Source organism: Dipteris shenzhenensis, chromosome 30 (assembly GCF_047967505.1).
Source record: "Dipteris shenzhenensis isolate YYH24624 ecotype China chromosome 30, Dip_SZ_1.0, whole genome shotgun sequence".
Taxonomy (NCBI): domain Eukaryota; kingdom Viridiplantae; phylum Streptophyta; class Polypodiopsida; order Gleicheniales; family Dipteridaceae; genus Dipteris; species Dipteris shenzhenensis.
In genome coordinates this window covers 43,520,225-43,544,195 of record NC_141625.1, presented here as the reverse complement: position 1 = coordinate 43,544,195, position 23,971 = coordinate 43,520,225, and the positions used below count along the sequence as shown (strand labels likewise).

Genomic DNA, 23,971 nt, shown 5'->3' with positions numbered 1-23,971 from the left:
CACTTTCCATGTCAACATTGTTCACCGTGACTGAGTAAGACTCCGGTGTGGGATTATCAATATCCCAGAGAATGCAAAATCGATTAGAGTTGCCGTTAGGCCGCGGTGGGCAAACCACTTTGCCTAAAGTCGCTGCAATTTTAGGCAAGAGTGAAGCCATGCATTGCGGGAAGTCTACAACTTCAACCCAGACCGGGCATCGATGTCGAATCAGAGCCTGATAATCCCTTGTGGGGGACCATGGCAAAACGTGCACCATTTGCTACCCAAAAAAGAGTGGCGAACATTCCAAAAGCATTTGCCTGTGAATCTCATCAACCATAATGACCTCAAAAAAGCCTCTGGCTGCATAGTGTACCTTACGAACAAACGAGCCAGCCAGTGTTTGGGTCAACCAGTTGCCTACCTCTGCAGCAGGTGGCATCCGACCTGGGAAAAATAACATGACTGCATTTTTGGCATATTCTCTAACTGGATCCACAATTTCATCCACTTCAACCATGAGACCACACACACACACACACACGCGCGCATGCGCACACATATATATCTATTGGGTATCCTGACTTATTATAGATCCAAGATACATTCCCACAATCAAAGTGGTTCATATGATGCTTAGGAAGGGTTTTCATCAACTTATGCCACCCATCACTCTGTAATTTGTGAGGAGAATATCTAGTTTACGCAGAGATATGCGCACTTAGAGCTATATGTAGTTTGGTATAGCTTAGTTTTAAGGTGGTTATGAGTGCCATTTGAATTCAGGCTCTCGCTTTCATACAAAGTTATATGGCCTTAGTATCATATTTTTTGTAGTGTAATTTTACAATTATTTCAGGTGTTGGGTAGATGGTCATGATTTGATCCTGTTCATCTTAGCTAACTGAAGTTGAAAGTGGATAACCCAAGTTGAAATTTTGTTGGTAAGTATATGTGCATTTCTATGCTTGGTATGATGGTAATTGTGTCATCTTAATACTTATTTAGAATGTAATTTACTGTATTTGTTGATAATAAAGCTAGCCTGTCAACTAGCAAGTACACAAATCTTTCAGAGCAATAATTTCCACCTCATATCCAGTGTCCCAGGTTGAATATGGAGTCACAAATCTGCTGCATGAAGAAGATCCTCGGATCACTGTTATACTAGATTGTGAAGGGACGCCTGCTCTTGGTTTTCCAGTACACATGTTGAAGTCATGCTGTGTCCTTGTACAAGAAAACTATCCAACTCGGCTTGCTGCTCTTTTTGTTGTCAATCTTCCTCCAGTTGTCCGTGTAATTGCACAGGCCATTATCCGGGTACTTCCTTTCCTCTTTTGACTTGGGATATTCGTTCTAGAAAAATTGCTGCGATATTGCATGTACTCTTGATTTCAAGGTTCATTGCGTTCAAACATTGTTTGAAGACTTCTTCTATGCTGTGCACGGAGTTTTAACGATCTAAACAGCTTGTTGTTAAGTATTTTCTACCGAGGATCCGCAATTGGATGGCGCATATATTGCACAAAAGCTGTATGAAGTCAAGGTTGGCATCTTAAAAATGCCATGGACAGGGATGTTTCCGTTGTGAGGAAAGAATCTGGAAGGTATTTAGACACTATAGTTCATGAACATGGTCCTTGGTACATGCTGCGCAGCAAAAGTGGATTTGTAAGGGGCAGCATTGCACAGTCTAGGACATATGATAATCAAATATGGTGGGCTATACAAGCAACAGATTCCTCCATCCATAAAGCTTCCTCCAAGGCCAAGCCTTGTAGATCCACTGAAGGTGCTTGGTAGCCTTCTTTGGAGCGTTCTGTCCTTGCTCCTATATTGAACATAAGGTATACATAATGTGCAGCCCTATGTTGACAACCGTAGCAGCTGGTCAGATCTGCTGCCTCATTACAAGGCCGTAGTATGCTACCCAGATGTTCTAGGTTGTGATGCTGCCAGAGTGATCCCATGTCCTTCGAAAACTCCAGGGTTACCACGCGGAAGGAGGTGTGGCACCATGAATGTCTTGGTGTATGACAGCCTCTCCACTCACCAAGTAAGCAGGGGAGACCATCTCTATGGGGAGAGCGTTCCTCCCCTCCAAAAGCCAGGCTACCCTTCCCCAAGTGAACACTTGCTGAATGTGCCTTCCTTCATCCATGAAACTCCAAGGCTGAGCCTTGTAGAACGATTGAAGACCCTTGGTGGTCTTCTGGGAACACTCTATACGTTGGGCTTAGATGACCTCTCTGGGCCTAAACATCCCCTGCTATTTATATTCACAACCCTCACTAACGTATAACATTTTCCTATAGCAGATTTTAATACATATGCATATTTGCAACAGAACTGCATTAGCAAAATATAACAGCCCTTTAAATTTTATTTGATGGCAACCGAAGGTGAGACACAGCCGATATAAACTCAGCCCTTCATAGAGCTTATCACATTTTACATTAACTTTGCTCTACAACACAGCTTACATTTAACCACCTCAGTTTTACCCTGTTATGGTGTTTCATTGACTTTCTGTACAAACATGACTTCCCACTAACTTGTATGATCACCATGATATAACATGGTGCTAATCACCACTAATGATCACTAACGCTTTATTCTCACACATTTACGAGAGACCATCCTTGACTCAAAGCAGATCTAAGACCCTACATTTCTCCTTGTATACGGCCATTTCTTTTCTATAACTTGCTCTTAAAATTACATACGATGGCTGAATCCTCATGTCTTTGAGGCTGTATGTCATTATACTAAAAGGTGGGGATCCTTTTGTATTGGTCTCTGACTGCCACGCTTCTCATCACCTACTAGGCCCTTCCATCTGATAATGTACTTTGGATTATGTGTGGACACTATTCTAAAAGGACTGGGATTTTGAATCCCAATTGGGAATGTAGATGATGTGTCCCTCATGCATAGTTGTCAACCATGAGAAAAGTTGCACCTGTGGACCTGTGTGGTTTCAGAAACACCTCATGGATCCTGAATGTGTGCGTCAGATCCAATTGATATGCTGTTTCCTCTAACATCCAGATTATCCTGTAGGGGACATGATATCTCTGGGCCAGCTTAGTGTCAATGTTACCCCTTTAAAAGGCAAATATGTATTGTGTAGCTGAATATGCAGTTAATCTTCTGGCATATTTGTGCCCCTCTACCCTGCCCGTTTGTCTGGAGATGGTATGCTATTGTAGGAGTAAGTTTGGTGCCTGTGCCCAATGCTGAATGTAATGTTTACCAAAAGTGACCCATAATGTTCGCATCCTTGTCAGTGCAATATCTAATGGAAGACCGTGTTCTTGAATGCGTGATCAACTAGTTGCGAAGCAACTTAATGTTCTGATTACTGAGTCTTGTGCAAATAAAGTGAGTTAGCTTGGTAGCCACCACACAAATGCTATCCCATCCCATCTGTGGCAGGCAGGCTTGTGATCAAAGTTGTGTGCAAATTTTTTCTGGAATGGGGTAATGGCTCCTCTAATCCACCTATCTGACAGATTGCTCCTTCCATCGAGTGTCTAAACCAGGACCTACAAGGCATTCTGCCAATTTCTGTCTTCTCCTCATAAAAGGGGGCCCACAGAATTTCTTCTGCCAACCAAGTTACTTTTGCTGACCTTTGCCTAAAGCTGAAGCAACCTTAAAATAGGTTCTCTTGTTTTAAATGAGGACATTGTCAAAGGAAATCTGCACTAAATGAAGACATTACATTGAACTCACACAATGCCCATCTCTATACAAAAGCCTCTCTTATGCTCACAACTTTCTTTGACTCTAATTTGATGTATTTGACTTTCAAGAGAAAAGGAGAACTCATAACTCCATTGACATTTACCTTGGCTGAAGCATTAGTGAGTAGGAGTTTAACATAAGAAACAAAAGAAAGGCCAAGGCCCATGTCCTACAAAGGTTGTAATAGAAAATATCATTCTAGCCTATCGTAGGCTTTATGAAAGTCAATCTTAAGTCATTCCAGCCTATATGGCTTTATCAAAGTCAATCTTAAGGAAGCAAATATCTTGTCCAGTCTCCTTGGCATATTCACAGCCTTCCCAAATATTTATAATGGCCTCAAGAAGGTGACGACCCTTTATAAAACCCTACTGTTTAGGAAGTATCCACTCCTTCATCTTACTTCGAATTCTGAGGGCTAAAGCCTTTGCAAAAATATTTTAGGTGCACCAAAATGTCTGCATTTATTTCGCCTTTGTTCTGAGTGTTTGAACATGTTTGGCATCTGTTAAAGGACAAGGATATGAGATGCAGCTAGGGTTTTGCCTCCTAAGGCAGCTACGTCTCCTCACAAGGAAACTTACCCTCGTGCAGCTAAAATGACATACCATCACAAATCCAGTCACGAAGTGCTAGAGGTAGGCTGAAAAGCAACCCCCTTATTCCTTATAATCTTGTGCAAGAACCTTAATGACCTCCTGCATAGATTAAGAGCTTCCAAAACTTTAGTGTATAGTGATGGTCTATGCTGGTTCATGAGTGAGAATACGAAGGTGCAACCATAGTACGTTTGAATCGATCCCGATCCCAAGTGTGTGGCTTGTGGCCCACCGAGCTTATCTCTTATGTTACACTACGAAGGGTGGGTGAAATCTTGCAACTGCATATTACATCTTGATTTTATGCTTGCCCTTCAATAAATATAAAGCAAAAATTATTCGAGATTTCTAGAGGGATGGTCACCCTCACCACTCACTGACACTCAGGTCTGGTATAACTATGCACGCACACTAAATGACATCCCAAATCATCTTGTTCCTGACCTCTCACATATGCCACACCCCACATCTTGCACCCTCTTCACGTCTTGCTATTCTAAGTTCTTGACACTTTGCAAATCAACTGACCTAAGAATCAAGCACTGATGCATATATCTTGGACATGACATGTCCAATCATAATGGTCCTGTAATTCTCTGGTCTCATGGGATCCCTTGCCTTGTGGATGGGTGAAATAGTGTTAATGGTCCAGGTGCGTTGAAACCCCAATTCCTTAAAGAGCTTTGCTAAGATCGAGGCTAGGAGGTTAATCACATATGCAATGAACTCAGTGCATAGCCCCTCATGATCCTTCGCTCGGCCATTATGAAGTTTCATTACGACATCCTTCATGCCCCTCTTAGTGGATTCCGACGTGATTATGGAACCATGGATCACATTCTCACACTAATGTGTAGGCGAGGGCACGGAAGCAGAGGGTTTACTGTTGCTTTGTGGATTTCCGCAAAGCATTTGATACGGTTCCAAGAGCCCGCCTCCTCCGGCGCCTACATGATTTCGGGTTATGACCAGGAGATCATTTGGGCTGTCATGGCACTTTACGAGAGAGTCTCAGGCCAAGTCCGGGTAGGGTCAGGGTGGATACATGAGATCGTGAGTACTATTGGGATCAAACAAGGGTGTCCTTTATCACCTATCTTGTTTGGCCTCTACATTGATGAGCTCGAGACAGTGATGTAGACTAGGAGGGGGATGAATGCTCTCTTGTTGGCATGCTGATCCGGATATTGTTGTATGCGGATGATGTGGCACTTTTGTCTTCCTCATCAAAGGGGCTCCAGAGACACCTTGACGTACTATAATTCTTTTGTGAGTCTCATGATTTGAAGGTCAGCCTTGGTAAAACCAAGGTTATGATCTTCAATATATCTTGAGCCGTCATGCACCATGAGCAGTTCACATTTGATAAGTCACCTATTGAGATAGTTTCGTCATACACGTATCTTGGGATTGTCTTCTCGGGACCCATCTTCACTATGAGACCCACGATGTAGGTCTGCCTGGGCAGGGGATACGCTTCATGGACGAGACTAGAGAGGCAGTGCTTCCACTTGTACTTTTAGGATCCATGGACCAAGGGGCTGCTTTTTGACTCCTTGGTCCGCTCAGCGGGGATGTATGGCAGCTCTTGCTGGGGCCAGACTTGTCGGATATAGAGTGGGCTCGTGCGAAACGGCTATAGGTTCTCATGCTATCGCGGTAAGCCATCCGTTCCTCACCAGATCATTCAGGCTAAGTTTGAGTCATCCCCATTATAGCTAGATGCTGCATTTCAGGTCATCACATATCCGTATCGAGTCAGGGAGTACGGGGATTACACTTCTGGGCGCAGCAGACTACCATGGCTAGCATTGTCCTCATCTATGCCACTTTCAGCAGGAGGTGACCGGAGATGTTGGCATGCACGCACAGAGAGATGGTTTGAGCGACTGGGGCTTCACAGGGACAGAGTCCCTCTCTTCCAGTACAGTATGGACACTCCATTTTCTCCCCTTCTGTCACACGAGGTCACCCAGGTTATCCGTGAGGATCTTTTACAGCTACATACATTTCAAACCTGGTTGGGACTGAGCGAGCTTCCAGTGAAGCTCAGCTACAGAGATCACTGCTTGCATATCACAGAGGAGGGTTTCATTGAACCACCAGGATACATAGGTCCACTTACTCCACTCCCTGAGGATCTCTATTGGGCAGTTTTGGGTCTCTTCACATAGACTTCGTATCGAGAGTGGCAGAGCAAAGGGCCTACCCAGGGAGAGATGCATATGCACATTATGTGACATACAGGAGCTTGAGACAGAGGAGCACTTCATCTTTAGGTGTCATGTTTACTATGAGATCCGACGGCGTTTCTACTGCCTCTTCAGAGATATAGCTCTGGGGTTCTGTCCTGATTCCTCTCCTATCCAAACCAGAGATGCTTGGCGGCCTTCATTCATGAGGCAGTCAAGCACCGCGAGAGGCTACTTAGATAAGAAAGACAGGAGCAGACTTCTTCCTTGGCAGATCCATCCCAGAGCGCTATCATGGAGTTCTTCCTGCCAGATTACACGGACCCCCACGATACGAGGCCTTGACATGATCATGACCTCGAGCCAGTGACTCAACAGCTCATACAGAGGGTGGACACGTAGATAACACTTGGGGATATCCCTTTTGTTCAGAGTCGGGGCTCGGCCGACAGGGGTTACTGTAGCCCTTGTTAGGCGCAGAGCTACGACCAAGAGACGTCATAGGGCCGCACCCGTGAGCAGCCAACAACATTCTATCAGGATTTTATACCTCCATTGCTCCATCCACCCTGATGTCCTAATGATGATGATGATGATGAGATTGATATGTAGTCCACCACCACTAACATGACTATGTTGTACTTAGTACTATCTTTTTGCATTTTTAACATTTTGCATTGGTGTAGATGCTCATTTAATGCCTCCACCCTCACAGCTCGTTTGTACCAGGATTTTCACAATCTCATAGACCCATCGGTTTTCCGAAGACTTTAATAGACTCTCCCTCTCTCTCTCTCTCTCTCTCTCTCTCTCTCTCGTTGCTGCCTCTCTTCTGTTCGCCGCTGCCTCACTCTCCTAGCTGAGATGAGCTCCGGTGGTCAGCCAAAGGCCTAGAGCAGCCCTAGTAGCCGCCACCACAGTTCGTCGCAGCCGTAATCCTAACTGCCGCCGCTCAGCTGAAGCTTGAACTCACCATCGCAGGGCTAGCCCATCAACTCGACCCATCCACACAGCAGAACCCGTCCAGCTTGCTATCTCGTCCATAGCTGAGCTTGAGCTGGTTTTTCCTTCTCTAGAAAGTGCAGCGGTTCACTTGTTGCTCTGGGCAAGAAAGTGAAGTCATTTGCTCAGGTGGTGGCTTCCCCCTTGTCCCATACTAGAATGAACACACATTGTAAGTCATTAGCAGCAGATTGGGGACCTTGAACAGGAAAACCAGCAGATCAAAAAACTCATGGGAGAGCCACAAAAGCATCTATCTACTCTAAAGGATCAAGTCAACAAGCAGCTCGATTGATTTCATTGAAAGCTTTGAATAGATAAGACAGTGACACCAAGCACTGAGTGGCCAGAAAACGACTTTACTAGAATCCATTTAGATGGTACATATGCAATAATCATTCTTGCAGTAAAAGGGCTAGTAGAGTTCATACTCTTTCAGACAATCTAAGAAACTGAAGGGTATGTAAGTACGGATAGTAGAGGAACTTACTAGGTCCCCAACTTACACAAAAGGCCACTAAGTTAGTGAAGGTGAGGTCAGCTAGACAGGAGGTAAGTGGGCCGTCTATCGTGAAGGCAAGGCTTTCATCAGGGAGGTAAAATGGAAAGCTGAAGACTCTCAGTCTATAACTGATGTTAGTAAGTAGGTTTTGGGAGTGGACGCCCACTTTAGTGGCTCTGCTCTTCAGCCTTTGTATTGTATCTGGTTTTTTGAGCCTCATAGACCTTTTAGTCTCTTGTAGACTATAATTGACTTTCTTTCTTAGTTTCTCTCTCTTATCTCCATAATCCCTATGCTCCTTCTATCACAGCAATGATTTGACTTTTTCCTGACACTCACTTCCAACTGCCATTTTGCGTGGCAATTATCAGACTTTTTGCAAGTGCTACCTTATGTTTTTCTCAACTATGAATTTCAGCTGGGTAAGCCATTGCTCTTTGGCTTGCTAAACTGAGGGGTTTTTTTAGGTTGTTAAGGAGGGAGACATGTGAAATGAAAAATTGATTGCTTATATGTGTCACTTTCACTTACAGGAACAATCTGTCGTTTTCTTGAGCCCTCTTACTGAGTGTGCTTTGTGAACTGACACACATTCAATACGGTTTTTTATGATGCATCATATCATTCATGGCCTGTGTCTAACAGGATGAGATTGCTGAGGATGACCAGTCACAAAACCATGATGAAGTCTATCCAAAAGTTTTTAGTTTGGCTCAAGTGAGTAACATTTCTTTTTGCTTAGTTCAGGACTCAAAGCTGGCAGTCAACTCCAGTATTCAATCTTGCTAGTATTTGATTTGGAGCAAGTACATACAGGGCAATTATTCCAGACATTGATTTGGAATCAAGTAGATGTGCAGCAAGTTATATGAGAGAGAAGAAAAAGGAGTTAGTGTCAAGAAACAAATATTTTTTTGTATGTGCATATCATTTGAGTCAGGTGGGTATAAAATTTCTTTGTGCTTAATCTCGCGGTGCACCTCTGTGAATATGATTTCTGGAAGTACATGCACTTGGTAATGCATATGCATTTCACACATTGCTGTTTATTGCAGAAGCTTTCATTGGTTGTGGTCTCTTCACAAGAATTTCTTTTCTATCACTTCATCAGGACTTTTTAGTTTTTGACTACTCTAATAGAGCTACGAAGCATAGTTTTGCAATGTAAGAACCAGGAAACTGAGATCCGATCATTTCTCCATCCAAACTTTGAAGTCTAGCACAACCACACTATACCTCAAATAAATATATAGTTGAGGTGTCTTCTAGAAGGTTCAGTGTGTGCGTTCAATCTTCATTTGATGATAATAATGCATGTGAGAAATTACGAAACCATGTACAGAAAACTTGATTGAGGTCCAATCTCAGTAGCATGGATTTTCTCTTGAAGCTGACATCAGTTACAATGGAAATATGTTCTCATGAGTGTGGTCACTCTGATGATGGGTCGTTACTGTTGCATCCTATCTAATTCGCAGATTTGCAGCTAGACAATTGGCCTAGACCTTTTGTTTGTGCTTGGTCTCAGTCAACGGTCTCCATGAGAAGGTACATCATTGCTATATACTGCAAAACCAAGTTAATTCCAGAGTCGAAGCCAGGCTACATGCTGCTGTTGGAATTTATTTGCTCCTTACAGACCCTAGCAGCTGAACCGTGCATTGCTTATGCTTGCCATTGAGAATGCAACAGGATTAGAAATCCTGGCTTCAATGATGCCTCCATGACTCTTAAGCAGGCCCTTTCTAGCCAAATTGTGGAGCGTCCACCATTCAAGATGAGTCAACTGACTTATCCTTCTATTTAGTCGACTGTTTCGTCAATGGGTCAACTGGTCTGCCTACTGTCCAGCAGGTTGGTTCTATTCCTACTACTTTCTGAAGTGCCTGAAGTGCGCTCTATACTATACCTAGTCCCCCCCCTGTAGAATCCCGTAGGATAGAATAGATGCATCTTGCAAGAGGTGTGAGAGCATAATGAAAGAAAGATGGTAGTTCTCTATTATGGATTGTGAGAGAGAGGACTCTCTCTTATAGAAAGGGGGAGAAGGTAATACCTTCCCTACATCAGTGGCAATCAGCCCCTACATCAGTGGGAATCAGTCCCTACATCAGTGGGACTGGCCTAAATCAAAGGAACCTCCCATGTGGGGGCCTTTGGCTTACATCATCACTTAGGTCACACACTAGACACATCATAGCACTTGATGTGCCTTTACAACACACACAAACACACATGTGACTCCCCTAGATGCATACATGCACCATAGAGCAAGCCCTTGATCATACTTATCCCAACATACCCCCCCTCAAGGGGTTGCCTCTTGCAGTGTCAAGGATACATCTAGTCTCATAGTTTCTCATGCCATCTCATGGTGGTCAAGGATAAATCTATGGCTAGGATCTCATGCTAGCAAGGGTTCCCAAGGGTGTGAGGTTCACAGAAATGGGATAGACAAAACACATATTACATGGTCTACATCATATGGTGACCAGAGGTGATTTACAAAAGACATAACATATTCTTTTTGAAGTACTACTCCAGGCAGAGAACCTCAAAATTTGACCAAGTGATGATAAACAAAAAAATGCTTAAAAAGCATAGTCTTATAGGAGGCCTCATCTTGTGGAGGCACATCAACTGAAAGTAGATTGGCAGTTTCTGACTTTGTAGTTGCTTCCTTTTTGGCTTTACAATACTTTTCATGGTGATTGTTTTTGCCACAATGTTTGCAAGGATTGATCTTGAAGCAATCTTTTGAGAGGTGATTAGTCTTCCCACAATGTCTGCAAGGTGAAAACTTGCCCTTTTGAGTTTTTATGGCATAGGCTGTGTCATTGCCTCTACGGAGTTCCATGTGCCTTTCTTCTTCTTGAAGAGCAGTAATAAGACCTTTAAGAGTAGGATTAGGAAGATTTTTCAAAGTGGTAACAACATGATCATAATCTTCAGGCATACTTTTGAGCAACACTGCCATTGCATTATCTGTAGTGATTGGAGAGTTGATAGAAGCAAGTTGAGTCATGAGACTCCGCATATGATTGACATGGGTAGCCAAAGGAGTGCCACTAGCCATCTTCAATTCAAAGAAAGCAATCTTAAGTGATAATTTTGAGATGTGAGAGCTAGCACAAAAAATAATATCAAGCTTCTGCCAAGCTTCAGAAGGAGACTCTAAATAAAAAATGTGATGAATATAGTCATCTCCTAAGCCAAGAGCAATGATGCCATAGGCTTTCTCCTCTCTAGCAGGATTTTGTGCCGGGCGTGTCGGAGCTGAGGATTCTCGAGCATTAGAGGTTGTTGAAGAAGAAGTTGAAGCAGGTTTGACAAGCCCCCAGAGGTTTTGCCTCATCAATGCAAACTTAACCTTCATTTGCCATGTGTGAAAGCCTTTACCATTGAACTTTTCCATGTTCAAGAAGGTAGCCATGGGAGGGTCTAACCCAAAATGGGCAGTGTCTACACTCTTACAAGGCTAGAAAGAGTTGAAGAGCTTCAAAGTACAAGCATTTAGAGTAGCAAAGACTTGTAACCAAATTCCATACTACAAATCATAATGAAAATGATGCTTCAACTTGCATGCTTCATAGATGTGGCTAAATGAAAGTATTCCGAGCAAATCTAAGTATAGCAACTTAAAGGAAAGCTGTAGCCATAGTTGTACTGATGCTATTCAACACTTTAAAACATCAGAAATGCTAAAGTAGCATCTAATGTAGCATCAAACTCACAACATTGTCAAAACTGTCCAAATCAGAGGCCTGAACTTGGAGGGTGCAATTCTCACAGCTCATAGCTCTATTCAAGGGGATTTTTATGCAGGAAGAAAGGCCTTATACCAGAGAAGGTCCACCACCAAGGAAGGGCGCAATGTTGCGCCAAGTCGCCATAGCCAAGCTTGAGAAAAGCGACTGGTTTTTTGTCTACTGTGCCTCCATTTCTTGACCAAACGAGCTCAGATTTCAACAGCAACTTGCATGTAGTGTCGTGCAGCTCGGGCTCAGAGGAATTTGCAAAAGAGTAAGCACAGAGGCGGCATTACGCGATAGATCGTCAAGCAATCTTTGTGTTGGCGTTGCGCGTACAAAGGAGAATATTCTAATTGCTTGCAGCCGCAAGGTCACCCGTACACTAGGAGTCTGCAGCTCAAAGGGTTTCAGCAATGGTCGCTTGTGGGTAGAGAACAGAGCTCTCACAGATTTGGGGAAGGAGGAGGAAAATGGAGAAGATGAAGAAGCTTTGAGAAACTAGTAGTTTATGCTAGAGAAAGCATCTAATGCTAGGCTAGGCTAGATCTAGAACCTAAGGCTCTGATACCAAGTGTAGAATCCCGTAGGATAGAATAGATGCATCTTGCAAGAGGTGTGAGAGCATAATGAAAGAAAGATGGTAGTTCTCTATTATGGATTGTGAGAGAGAGGACTCTCTCTTATAGAAAGGGGGGGAAGGTAATACCTTCCCTACATAAGTGGCAATCAGCCCTTACATCAGTGGGAATCAGTCCCTACATCAGTGGGACTGGCCTAAATCAAAGGAACTTCCCATGTGGGGGCCTTTGGCTTACATCATCACTTAGGTCACACACTAGACACATCATAGCACTTGATGTGCCTTTACAACACACGCAAACACACATGTGACTCCCCCAGATGCATACATGCACCATAGAGCAAGCCCTTGATCATACTTATCCCAACACCCCCCTTTTCCCAAATGCATTTATTAAACAATACTCCCCTTTTGGTCTTTAACTAGTTCACTAACCACGGTTTTGCCCCTAGGCACTTACCCTAGGAGCATGGCTAACAAAATAACCAACATTAATGCGCATGGAGGTTTGCAGAGCCTTTGAGTTGTCTCTAATCCTATCATCAAAGACCCGTGACAGCTAAACCTTCAGCAGACCATCCGTCTCTAAGGACTTTTTGTCTTGAGGACTGCACCTTGTGCCCTTCACAAGGGCAAGTGCTTGGGCTCAAATGGGCTAAACCTTCCTCCTTTATTGCTTTTTGGATGCGATTGGGGACCATAAACGCCTCAGCCCTGTAGGGTGTTTGGGACTCTGCTATTATACCTGATTCACTTTTAGAGGTCTCATTCATCTTCTTCCAAAGGGGGGTTGCAGAAATATGGTGTCACAATGGAGGCCAATCACCACCTTGGGCACTCTTAAGAAAAGTCCGGCTAAAGATACTAGTTTGCATTTGCAGCCCATTCTTCTAGACCTTATTTTGGACAATTAGAGGGGCTTTGTGCATGACAGAAGCATCTTTGATAATATCTTCTTATGTTGGAAAGCTTAAATTGGGCTATGTAGAGCGGCTAGAAGTTATCCATTCTACTGTTGGACATATGATAGGGTAGATTGGAATTTTGTAGGAGGGCACCCTTCGTTCTTTCGGATTTATTGATGCTTGGATTAGAGGGGTTTCCTCTTTGTACAGATCAGCCCACATCTAGGTCTTTTTTAGAGGGGTCAAAGGAGAGACGTTTCAGATTTTCAGATCAGTCGATGTCCTCTAGCTCCTATTTTTTGTTTGTGGCTATATGAGTATATTTCTTAGAACTCAAGCTAATATTTATAGGCTGAGAGCTCCCTTGAGACAGAGAGCTTTTAGACAGTGAGTTGGTGGATGACACTGTTGTTTCTTTTGGGATCACTGCTTAGAATCTCTCATTTCTTTGAGGGAAGCCTTGGATTTATTTTGTACTACAGCAGGTGCACACATTAATTGGAATAAAACCAATGGCTTTTGGATATGTGATGTGGACACTCTATATTGGGGGGCTGGTTTTGGTTTTGCTTGGATTAAAAAATGGTATGCAAATACCAGAACATAGCACCCAACACTAAGGTCATCCGAATGGAATTCGATTTGCCAATCTTTATCGAATGAAGTTCCATGCAGTACTTTGCTGCCATTGGTGCAAGATTTCAATTGTGTATCTATCTACATTTTCCATGGCTAGTGCACCCTGTATTACCACCTTTCTGCTCACATATGGTGATGGCAACTATCTGAGAACTCTGTGGCTAATAAAAGCGATCAACTCTCTCCGGAATGGATTTGTCATAGTGAGCTTTTCGGTTCATGCTATTGGATCATTCTGCTATGAGCATCGATGTCTGGAACTGATTGCATGTAGTATACAAGAACATTATCTTAGCAAGAACCTATGATTGAATGGAAAACATTTCAATATGGAGAGAGGATAAATAAAACATCTACTAAATTACCTCATGCAATTTCTTGACACGATTAGGAACTAAAGCTTGCACTATTATTTTGGCATGCTCAACATGCTAACTCTCCTAAGACAAGAACACAGACATAATATTTCATCTGATGTATAAAACATTTAAACCAATTCTTTAGTGACATCATGGAAATAGTAGATCTTTCTTAATAATTCATATGCTCTCTTAATAATTATGGTGATGAAACATTCTATATTAGGGAGCGCTGTAAAGAGCACTCCCTCTTGTCTCTGCGATCGAAGTAGGCGCTTACGATGTCTGATTGCATCGTGAATAAACGCGGCCAAGCATCTTTGATTTGGAAAAGAGACCAAGCAGAATAACAATCCGAAGCTATCTCTGAATAGACAATAGAAGCGCCCCCGAATTTCTTAGTACATTGGACATCTAAAAATGAAATGCTTCTCAGAGTCAATCTCGTGTAGGTCACATAAGGTGCATATGCGTCTCTCCTTGGGTAAACACTCTGCCTTGCCACTCTCAATACAAAGTCTATGTGAATAGACCCGAAACTGCCCTAGAGAGATCCTTAGTGAATGGGGTAGATGAATCCATGTATGTCCTGGTGGGTCAATAAGCCCCTCATCTGAAATATGCAGGTAATGATATCTGTAGAAGTTGAGCTTCACTGGGAGCTCATTCGGTTCCGACCAGGTCCGGAATGTGTGTTGTGTAGCTGCAGAAGAAGATCCGCACATATGACCTAGTTGACCTCATGATACCTGGGTGGGGAGAATGGTGCATCAATGTTGTATTGGAAGGAAGGAAGTCTATCCATGTGGAGCCCTAGTCGCTCAAACCACCTTTATGTGTGTGCAAATCAACATCTTTGGTCACCTACAGTTGATAGTACCATAGAAGAGGACAATGCTAGCCACAGTAATCTGCTACGTCTAGAGGTGCAATCTTTGTACACCTTGACTTAATATAGGTAGGTGATGACCTAAAATGTTGCATTGAGCTGCAATGGAGATGACCCGAACTCAGCTTGGATGATCTGGTGAGGAACTGACGGCTTATGGCAAATCATTTGTGATAACGTGAGAACCTGCAGGCGCTCCACACAAGCCCACTCTTTATCTGAGAGATCCGGCCCCGCAAGGGTTGCCATACATTTTCGCAGGGCAGACCAGGGAGTCAAAAAGTAAGCACTTGATTTGAGTGTCCTGAAAGCGTGAGCGGAAGCACTACCTCTATAGTCTGGCCGACAAGGCGTACCCTCTGCTCAAGCGAGCGTGCATTGCCGGTCTCATGATGAAAATAGGTCCGAAAAAGAGAATCACCAAGTATGTGTATGACGAGACAATCTCGATCGGTGATCCATCAAAAGTGAACTGCTCCCGATGCATAGCGACTTGAGATGTATTGAAGATTATAACCTTGGTTTTTCCAAGGTCGACCTTCAAATCATGCGACTCATAGCAAGACTGTAGTGCATCTGGGGGCCCTCTGTCGAGGAAGATAGGAGTACCACGTCATTTGCATATAGCAAGATCTGAATTATAGTGCCAGCAAGAGAGCAACCAGCCCCCCCTAGTGTCTGCATAACTGTCTCAAGCTCGTCGATATAGAGGCCAAACAGGGTTGGTGATAGAGGACACTCTTATTTGACCCCAATAGTACTGAAAATCTCTTCTGTCCATCTAGACCCTATTTGAACTCTGCATGAGGCTCTCTCGTAAAGTGCCATGACAGCCCAAATGATTTCTTGATCATAACCCAAATCGTGCAAAACGTCTGATGAGGCGAGCTCTTGGAACTGTATCAAAGGCTTTGCGAAAATCTACAAAGCGACAATAAAACCTCTGCACCCGTGCCCTCGCCTCCTCAATAATACATCTGAGAGTGAGAATGTGATCCATGGTCACATGATCATGTCGGAATCTGGCCTGCCCATATGCTCTAAGCCCGTGCATCTTTGCGAATCGGTGGACCTCATAATCAAGCACTGATGCCTAAATCTTGGACATGACATGCCCAATCATAATGGTCTTGTAGCTCCTTGTGCTCATGGGATCCCTTGCCTTGTGGATGGGTGAGATAGTATTAATAGTCCAGACGCGTGGGAAGCCAAGGCAAGTAGCTTCATTAAAGAGCTTTGCTAGGATCGGGGATAGAGTATTAATTCCAAATGCGATGAATTCAGTGCATAGACCCTCATGATCTTTCGCTTGGCCATGATGAAGCTTCATCATAGCATCCTTAACACCCTCTCTTAGTCAAGAGTGTGCAGGAAATGGGGCGAGGTATATGTGAGAGATCAAGAGCTGGCTGATTCGGGATGTCATGTAGTGTGCGTGCATAATCATACCAGACCTTAGTGTTTGTAATTGGTAAAGGGGACCGTCGTTCTAGAAATCTCCACTTTTGCATGAACTTTTATAGAAATTTGGTCTACAATGACTACATGTAGGGGCTTCCTGCACCTTCAGTATTAGATACAATGCCTTGGAATTTTCTCTTATGTTATTCTCTAGGGAGTGATTAGGGTAGGGACTTCTCATATACAAGATAAATATTCGAGACATTGGATCTTCAAGCCACATTCTCTCTTGCGTCTCTTAGATGCCTACACACCATTATAATGCTTCAATTTTCTAGCATATGCCCTATCTAAAGTAAGAAGCGTATACCTTTCTAAAATAAGAAGCATGATTCTTACTTTCTACCATTGTAATGCTTCAATTCTCTAGCATATTCCCTTTCTAAAGTAAGAAGCATGGATTCTTTGTTTCTTTATGAACAAAAATGACAATATTTGATATTCGCACTCTGGTAATTATCCTATACAATATTCTATTAATGATAATTTGAAATATCAATGCTTGTAGCATATTCCCTTGCTAAAGAATGAAGCATGAATTCTTTGTTTTCTTTATGAACAAAAATGAAATATTTCATATTCCCACTCTGGTAATTCTCCTCTATAATATTCTATTAATGATATTTGAAATATCATGCTTGGTTTTCATATTTAGAAAAGAGCTATGGCTTGTCCCATATCGAATCATAAAAGGATAAGCCTTCATATGAACCTCCCTTGTACTCCATAAGCTTTTCAAATTCTCAAATTATCTTGACTTTAAGTTGAAAGACTTTGTTTAGTTTTCTTGATATCCTTTTTTGGTGCTCACTCGCCAACTTCTCTATATATTTAATGCTTCTTGTGGGATGTCTTGATTAGTAAGACTCTGAGATCCATCTTCTTGTATTTTCATCCACTTATGTGCCCATGCCTTTTCCTTTGCTTTTGGCAAAGGTGCTATATGCTTCAAGATGGCCTTTTTTGTTAGGAGATACTTGATTGCCCATCCACTACATCGCGCTTCACTTGTATGTTGATGTACTCCGCCATGTAATGGTCTTTGTCTTCCTGCCAAAAAGTATTCTTTTTGAAAAAGTTTCTCTATTTTCATTTTGTATACGTATCTGGTAGATACTTCACTGGACTCCATGATTCCTTACAGGCACCTCTTTTTTCTCAGCATTGGTCTTTGTGGAAGAAATAACGAGGCTTCATATGTTACGTCTTCCCTCTCATATGTAATGTAGATATCTAATATTTGGGCAAACACTTCATCAAAAGAAAGAAAAAGAAAAATTCTTGTATAATCCTGATACCTATTCCTTACCACCTTGAAACTTGTAACGACCTGCTCTTTCTTGTTTTTCCCTTGGTACAACTACACTTAAGGAAGTATAAAAATCTATAAGCTTTTGTGTTGGTGTGGCCATTCTCTTCAAAGTGGTTATAGGGGAACCATATGTCTTCCATATGATCCTTGCTTTCGTTAGAATCTGTGAGGTAGAGGTGACCTTATGCATTATGCATTGCAACAATATGATGATTCAATCTTTCATACTCAATCAGATGTTTATTGGATGCTTAAAGATATGTATCATTGCAAGTAAGTGATGGAATTCAGGTTGCCTTTTAAATGTCTCCACATCAATTCTTCGAATCAGCATGAAGTAAGTACTTTTCTCATTGCCTCCTTGAAATCTTTTTGGCAATATGTCTCTGTAGGCTTATTAAACATGATTGGGTTGTTAAAACTATTTTCTCTATCCTCTATAAACATGGTAGTACGAAGCACCACATTTGACACAACCATCCACAAAGCCTGAAATATCTATTTTGCATAAGATGTTTCGAGCATCCTTCTATTAGTGAAGATGTTTAATATCCCCACATTGGTAGTATTCACATGATCGGGGGCTTTTGTTGCCAAATATACCCTTTATCATCGTCTATGACGACTACCTCGTTATGTTTTCATTGTAGTCATCTCATCATTCTCTTATTCTACTTCTTGATCTTCCTCTTATTCTTCCTCTTGTGCTTCATTACACGATCAGTAATGCCAGGATATTTCAGCTCAGTTGTAGTGGCTGAAGGATTTCTGGAGCTTCTCATTCAAAGAGTTTTCATATTAGTGCTGATGATTTGCAGAAAGTTTTTTAGAAGTGGCTCGTGAAATCCCTCAGGAATAAAAAGATCACTCTTTTCTTTTGGCTTTATATTCATTGAGGAATTGGAGTAAACTTGTCGAGGTTCAGGTTATTCAGGATTGACTCTACTTTTCCTCTATGCCTGTCTGCTGTGGAGCCCATGCAACATTGCCTATGGGATTGTACATAGGCGAGGTTCCAAGGGAGGATTGCTAGGATTTTGAGCACCTTTGTTTCCTTCCCTTTGTTTATGACCTCAGTGGCCTAGCTCTCTCTGTCGGGGCCTCAGGTCTTTTATGAGAGACACGACTATTCATGGGCCCTTTTGATTTGTCGACACCTTGTGAAGTCTTGCTCTCTGGATGATGTTCGCTTTCCCCCTTCCGGCCATGCATGCCTCTATGGATTCTTCTTGGGAGATATTGGCAAGTATTTCAGCATGGCACGTTTAGAGAGCCAGATGCACTCAGGTCCACCCTTCTCACACTATGACGAGTATTTTGTTAGATATTGTACATACGCTTATGGCCATTTTTGGTGAGCATGGAGGAGCCCTCCTAGGCAGCTTTTGCTAGGAGGGGTATTTTCCTTAGGTAATGAAGTGGCTCCTCCATTTTTCTTGGAGACCGCAACAGGGTTGAGGTGGCACTTTCACCCTTAGCTCTGGATTTTTCTAGTTCACTTTGACAACTTTTGATCGGCTTGTTTTGGATGTTTTTTTTCATGCTGTAGCATATATTTTCACCTTGAGCTTGCTCAGTCTTTTTCATATTTAAATGGAGGAAAAGGCGCAAGGATCTTCATCACTATTTCTCAAAATTTATGAGTATATTGTTACTAATAAGTTTCTCTGCCTTAGATACCAGTACACATTTCACGCTCTAAAAGATGTAGAAATCGTTTCCAAAACTTCAATTTAAAATCTTTCCAAATGACTAGAGCCACTTCATCCTTTTGTTGCTTCATCCACCACCTATCTGCAGCGTCCATGAACATGTGCATGGCTTCTCAAACCATCATTATATCATTATGGCCTTCAGATTGGCAAACACCTTGTCCCATTTGTGAAGTTGTTCCTTGATGGCATTCGAGTTCCTATAAGCCATCCTAGCAGCATATTTCTCTAGCCTATAATTTGCTATACCAAACCATTTTGGTTTAACCTTTCGCATCGTATGAACAATGGACTCATTGTCCATTATTCCTTTCCCTTTATCAAAGACAAGTAAACGTTGAATGCTTGGATTGTGTGGGCTTCAACCTTGTCGTCACATACGATGTAGCAAACGGGTAACACCAAGGGTCCCTCTTCTATTACCCTTTCCTCAGCTGAAGGGATAGCCAACAGGGGGGAATCTAATTACTATTCCTCTTGTTGAGCCCTTCTACCATCGCGAGCCTCTACAAATGCTCACAAATCTCGCTCACCTGGCTCCTTTGCAACCAAAACTAGTCACAATTATGCGAGACAAAGTCTCCATCCTGCTAATACACCTTGCATCCACGCAACTTTTATCCGATCAACTTGAGTCACAGAAATAACAGAGCATAACCTCCTCGTTGAATTTTCATCAAACATGGTTGGAGGTGTCTTTTATAGTTGCTTGCTCTGAGGGTCGTGCAGGCTAGCCTTGTGGCCTCATGTTATCCTGGGAGGAGGGCACAGGTAGATGCAGCAGTGGGCCGATTCTTTTATGGAGCAGATGTGCCCACAGTGAAGATCCGCAATCCTTACTTCATTGATATGGTGAAGGAGATTGCAGCATTTGGTCCATCTTACAATCCCCCCTTATGCGAGGTGCTGCGCACCACGATCTTGGCAACAGAGAAGACGGCCATAGAGCATGATTTGGCTCCCATCAAAGACATATGGTTGAGATGTAATGTCACATTGATGGGAGATCGATGGAGTGACACTAGGAGCTGCTCTATTTAGGGCATCATCGCATACTCTAGAGGGGCTAGCTTTTTCATTAAAGCTATTGATAATTCAAAGGCGGGAAAGTCAGCCGAGAGGTTGGCTAACATTTGGATGGAGGCCATTGAGTATGAGGGGGCACAACATGTCATCCAGTTTGTTTCAGATGGTGAGAACACCAATAGAGCAGCGGGGAGGTTTCTTGAAGCGAAGTACCCTCATCTTACCTTCACTCCTTGCATGGCACATGGGCTGAATAATCTCCTGAAGGATATTAGTAAGTTGGATTGGGTGGATCCTGTCTTTGATATGGGTAATCATGTTGTCTCCTTCATCACTTGCCACCACTACATCTTGGCTGTTTTTCGCAAGATATTCCCAAACAAGTGTAGGCCATCCTCTGGTGGTTCTAGTGATGCCCTATAGGCCATGGTATGAGCCTTGTAGGCATAAATAAAGACACTTATAGTGTTAGTGTCTTTTAGGCCACATAGGACACTTAGCCCTATGTGACACCTAGGATTAGTCCTAGGTCTAGGTACTTGTACCTTGTACTCCTTTGTTTTTGCTTATCCAACTTTGACGTGACGGCTAAGGCGCTTATCATCGACTCTTTTGCTACTTGCACTCTCTCTCCCCTACTCGATCCTACAGTGGTATTAGAGCCACATTTAGATTCGTCTCCAGCCCCTGGACTCACACCAGCCTCCATCATCCATACAGTCGCACGGTACGGACGACCGTACTCACAGCTTGCTCCGTACCTGCGTCGTGGTACAGTCGTACTTGCTTCGTCGTATAGTCGTACAGATTTGAATATGCATTGCTATACATCGTACACCGTACAGTTTGGTACTTGCATCCATACAGCTGTACATTGGATTCCGTGCTGATATCCATATTGTTCCGTACATCAGTTCAGTACCCACGTTGTACTTGCATTGTACTTGCTCCGGGATTTGGTGCACTTTTGCAGACAATTTGTGGACAGCAATCCCAATTTTGCAGTTGCAAGCCTTGAGGCTATTTTCTTTGGGATTTGGTTTGCAATTTCTTGTTTTTTTGAAGTACATTGGGTCAGATTGCAGGACATTGAGTCACTTTTGCAGGACATTGGGTCAGATTACAGTACATTGGCTCACATTTGCAAAATCTCAGCAAAATTTGGGGCTTTTCTACATTTGCCCTCTACATTTGCCCTCTTTTTGGCCTATTTACCCTCATTAAATTTGGGGCTTTTGCCATATTTGCTGTTTTTGCAGTGAACATTGCCTGCCACAGTCACATTTGTGTCAGATCTGCATTTGCCCTTTGATTTGGGTTGAAAAATTGCAGATATTTGCTGTCATTTTTGGACAGCCAGCTTTTTGCAGTGATAGCCTTGAGGCTTTTGGGTTTTCAGGTTTTTTTCAGGGTATCACATTTGCTATGGCTGGGAACAATCAAGATTTATTTGGAGTTCTTCAGGAAGATGATAAGTTGGATGGCACCAACTCTCCGATGTGGTCTTATCTCATGAAACATATTCTAGTTGCAAAGCATTTGTGGAATATTGTTTCTGGGGCTGATCTGAGGCCAGCCAATGCTACAGTGGTTGCCTCTACTGATGGTCCCTCTACAGGGGGTACTCCTCCTGATGCCTCTTCCTCTAGCACTCCTGCTGCTGCTCTTCCAACTCAAGAACAGTCAAGATGGGATGCAAGAGATGCAAATGCACATTCATGCATTGCTTTATCATGCAAGAGAATCATTATTCCACACATCCGGTCTTGCAGGGCAGCAAAGGATGCTTGGGATAAATTGGCTTCTCTATATCACATTCGCAATGAAGCTCGTGTTGCATATTTGAGAAGGCAATTACAGGAAGTCAGTATGAATGAAGGTGCCTCTATGGATGCATACCTGACAAAGGTCAAGGACCTCATGGAACAGCTTGCCAACATTGATGAGGTGGTGCCAAATTCATAGCTTGTCAGTACCACATTGAATGGACTGCCAGATACATATCAAGGGTTTGCTACAACCCTTCGATTAGTGGCCATGGGTAATCCAGACCACTATTCTTTTGATCAGCTAGCTACTTTGCTTTTGCAGGAAGAGCAAAGTAGAGCTAATAGACAAGCCATTATTCTTGATCATGCATTTGCTTCACAGCAGACAGGAAGAGGCAAGGCTTCCAAGCCTATGGGCAAGCCAAAATCTGCGCATAGCAGCTGCAATTCCTCCCATGCATCTAAAAATACAGCAGATAAGTCAAAGAAGAAAAGATGCAACTATTGTCGCAAGCTTGGACATGACATTTCAGAATGCAGGAAGCGCATTGCTTCGGAGAAAAAGAAAGCAGGATTGACAGTTAATGCCTCACATGCTATTGAATTCCATGAGCCAGAAGATGCTTCACATGCACATGCTCTTCAGGATGATTGGGCATGGGCTGTCCATTGCTCATTCGATCCCTTTAAAGCTGATGCATTCTTTATTGCTAATGATGCTCAGTTGTGGTACTTCGATAGTGGTGCTTCCAAGCATGTCACATCTTGGAGACAGTTGTTTCATTCTTTAGCTGATGCACCTCGAGGGGGGACTGTTACATGTGCTAATAATGCTTCATATGCTGTAAAAGGAGTTGGAGATGTGCAGCTCACATCCATTTCAAGCCATCCTGTTACTCTGACAAATGTTCTTTTTGTGCCTGGAATTGAAGTTAACTTGATTTCAATTTCAACAATTGCCACTTCAGGTCTCATAGTTATTCTTTGATGTCTGTGGCCGAATGAGGACAAATGCCATTGGGGGGTACAAGTATTTCATGACTCTCATTGATGATTTCACAAGATATTGCTGGATATATCCTTTAAAAGCCAAATCTGAAGTTTTCTTATGCTTTCAGATATGGCTGAATATGGTTGAGAATGAGTCAGGATGCAAGCTTGTCACCCTCAACACAGATAGGGGGGGAGAGTATATGTCAAAGGAGTTTGATGCCTTTCTGTCTTCACAGGGCATTATTCACTCATGTACTACTCCTTACACTCCTCAGCAGAATCCTGTCTCTGAAGGGAAAAACAGGTCCACAATGGAGATGGCCAGAGGCATGCTTAAGGCCTAGTCTTTGCCCAATAAATTTTGGCTTGATGCAGTGATATGTGCCAACTATGTGCTGAATAGATCACCTACACGGGCATTGCAGACTATTACACCTTATGAAGCATGGAAAGGCAGGAAGCCTTCACTTTCACACATGAGAGTTTTTGGGTCTCTTGCATATGTTCATGTACCATCTTAGTTGAGACATAAGCTTGATGACAA

At 42.8% G+C, this 23,971-nt stretch overlaps 1 protein-coding gene across 2 annotated transcripts in view; it reads left to right on the top strand.

Annotated features, from left to right (window-relative positions):
- LOC147882172 (SEC14 cytosolic factor family protein / phosphoglyceride transfer family protein) overlaps positions 1 to 23,971 on the top strand; it is a 168,909-nt gene that overhangs the window by 126,473 nt on the left and 18,465 nt on the right. Inside the window, exons 6-7 of one of the 2 annotated variants that reach the window (XM_087402026.1) lie at positions 1,085 to 1,305; positions 8,676 to 8,747. In XM_087402026.1, the coding sequence (XP_087258152.1) occupies positions 1,085 to 1,305; positions 8,676 to 8,747 (293 nt within the window). The remainder of the gene's footprint in view (positions 1 to 1,084; positions 1,306 to 8,675; positions 8,748 to 23,971) is intronic. The other variant, XM_087402027.1, reaches the window with a different exon arrangement.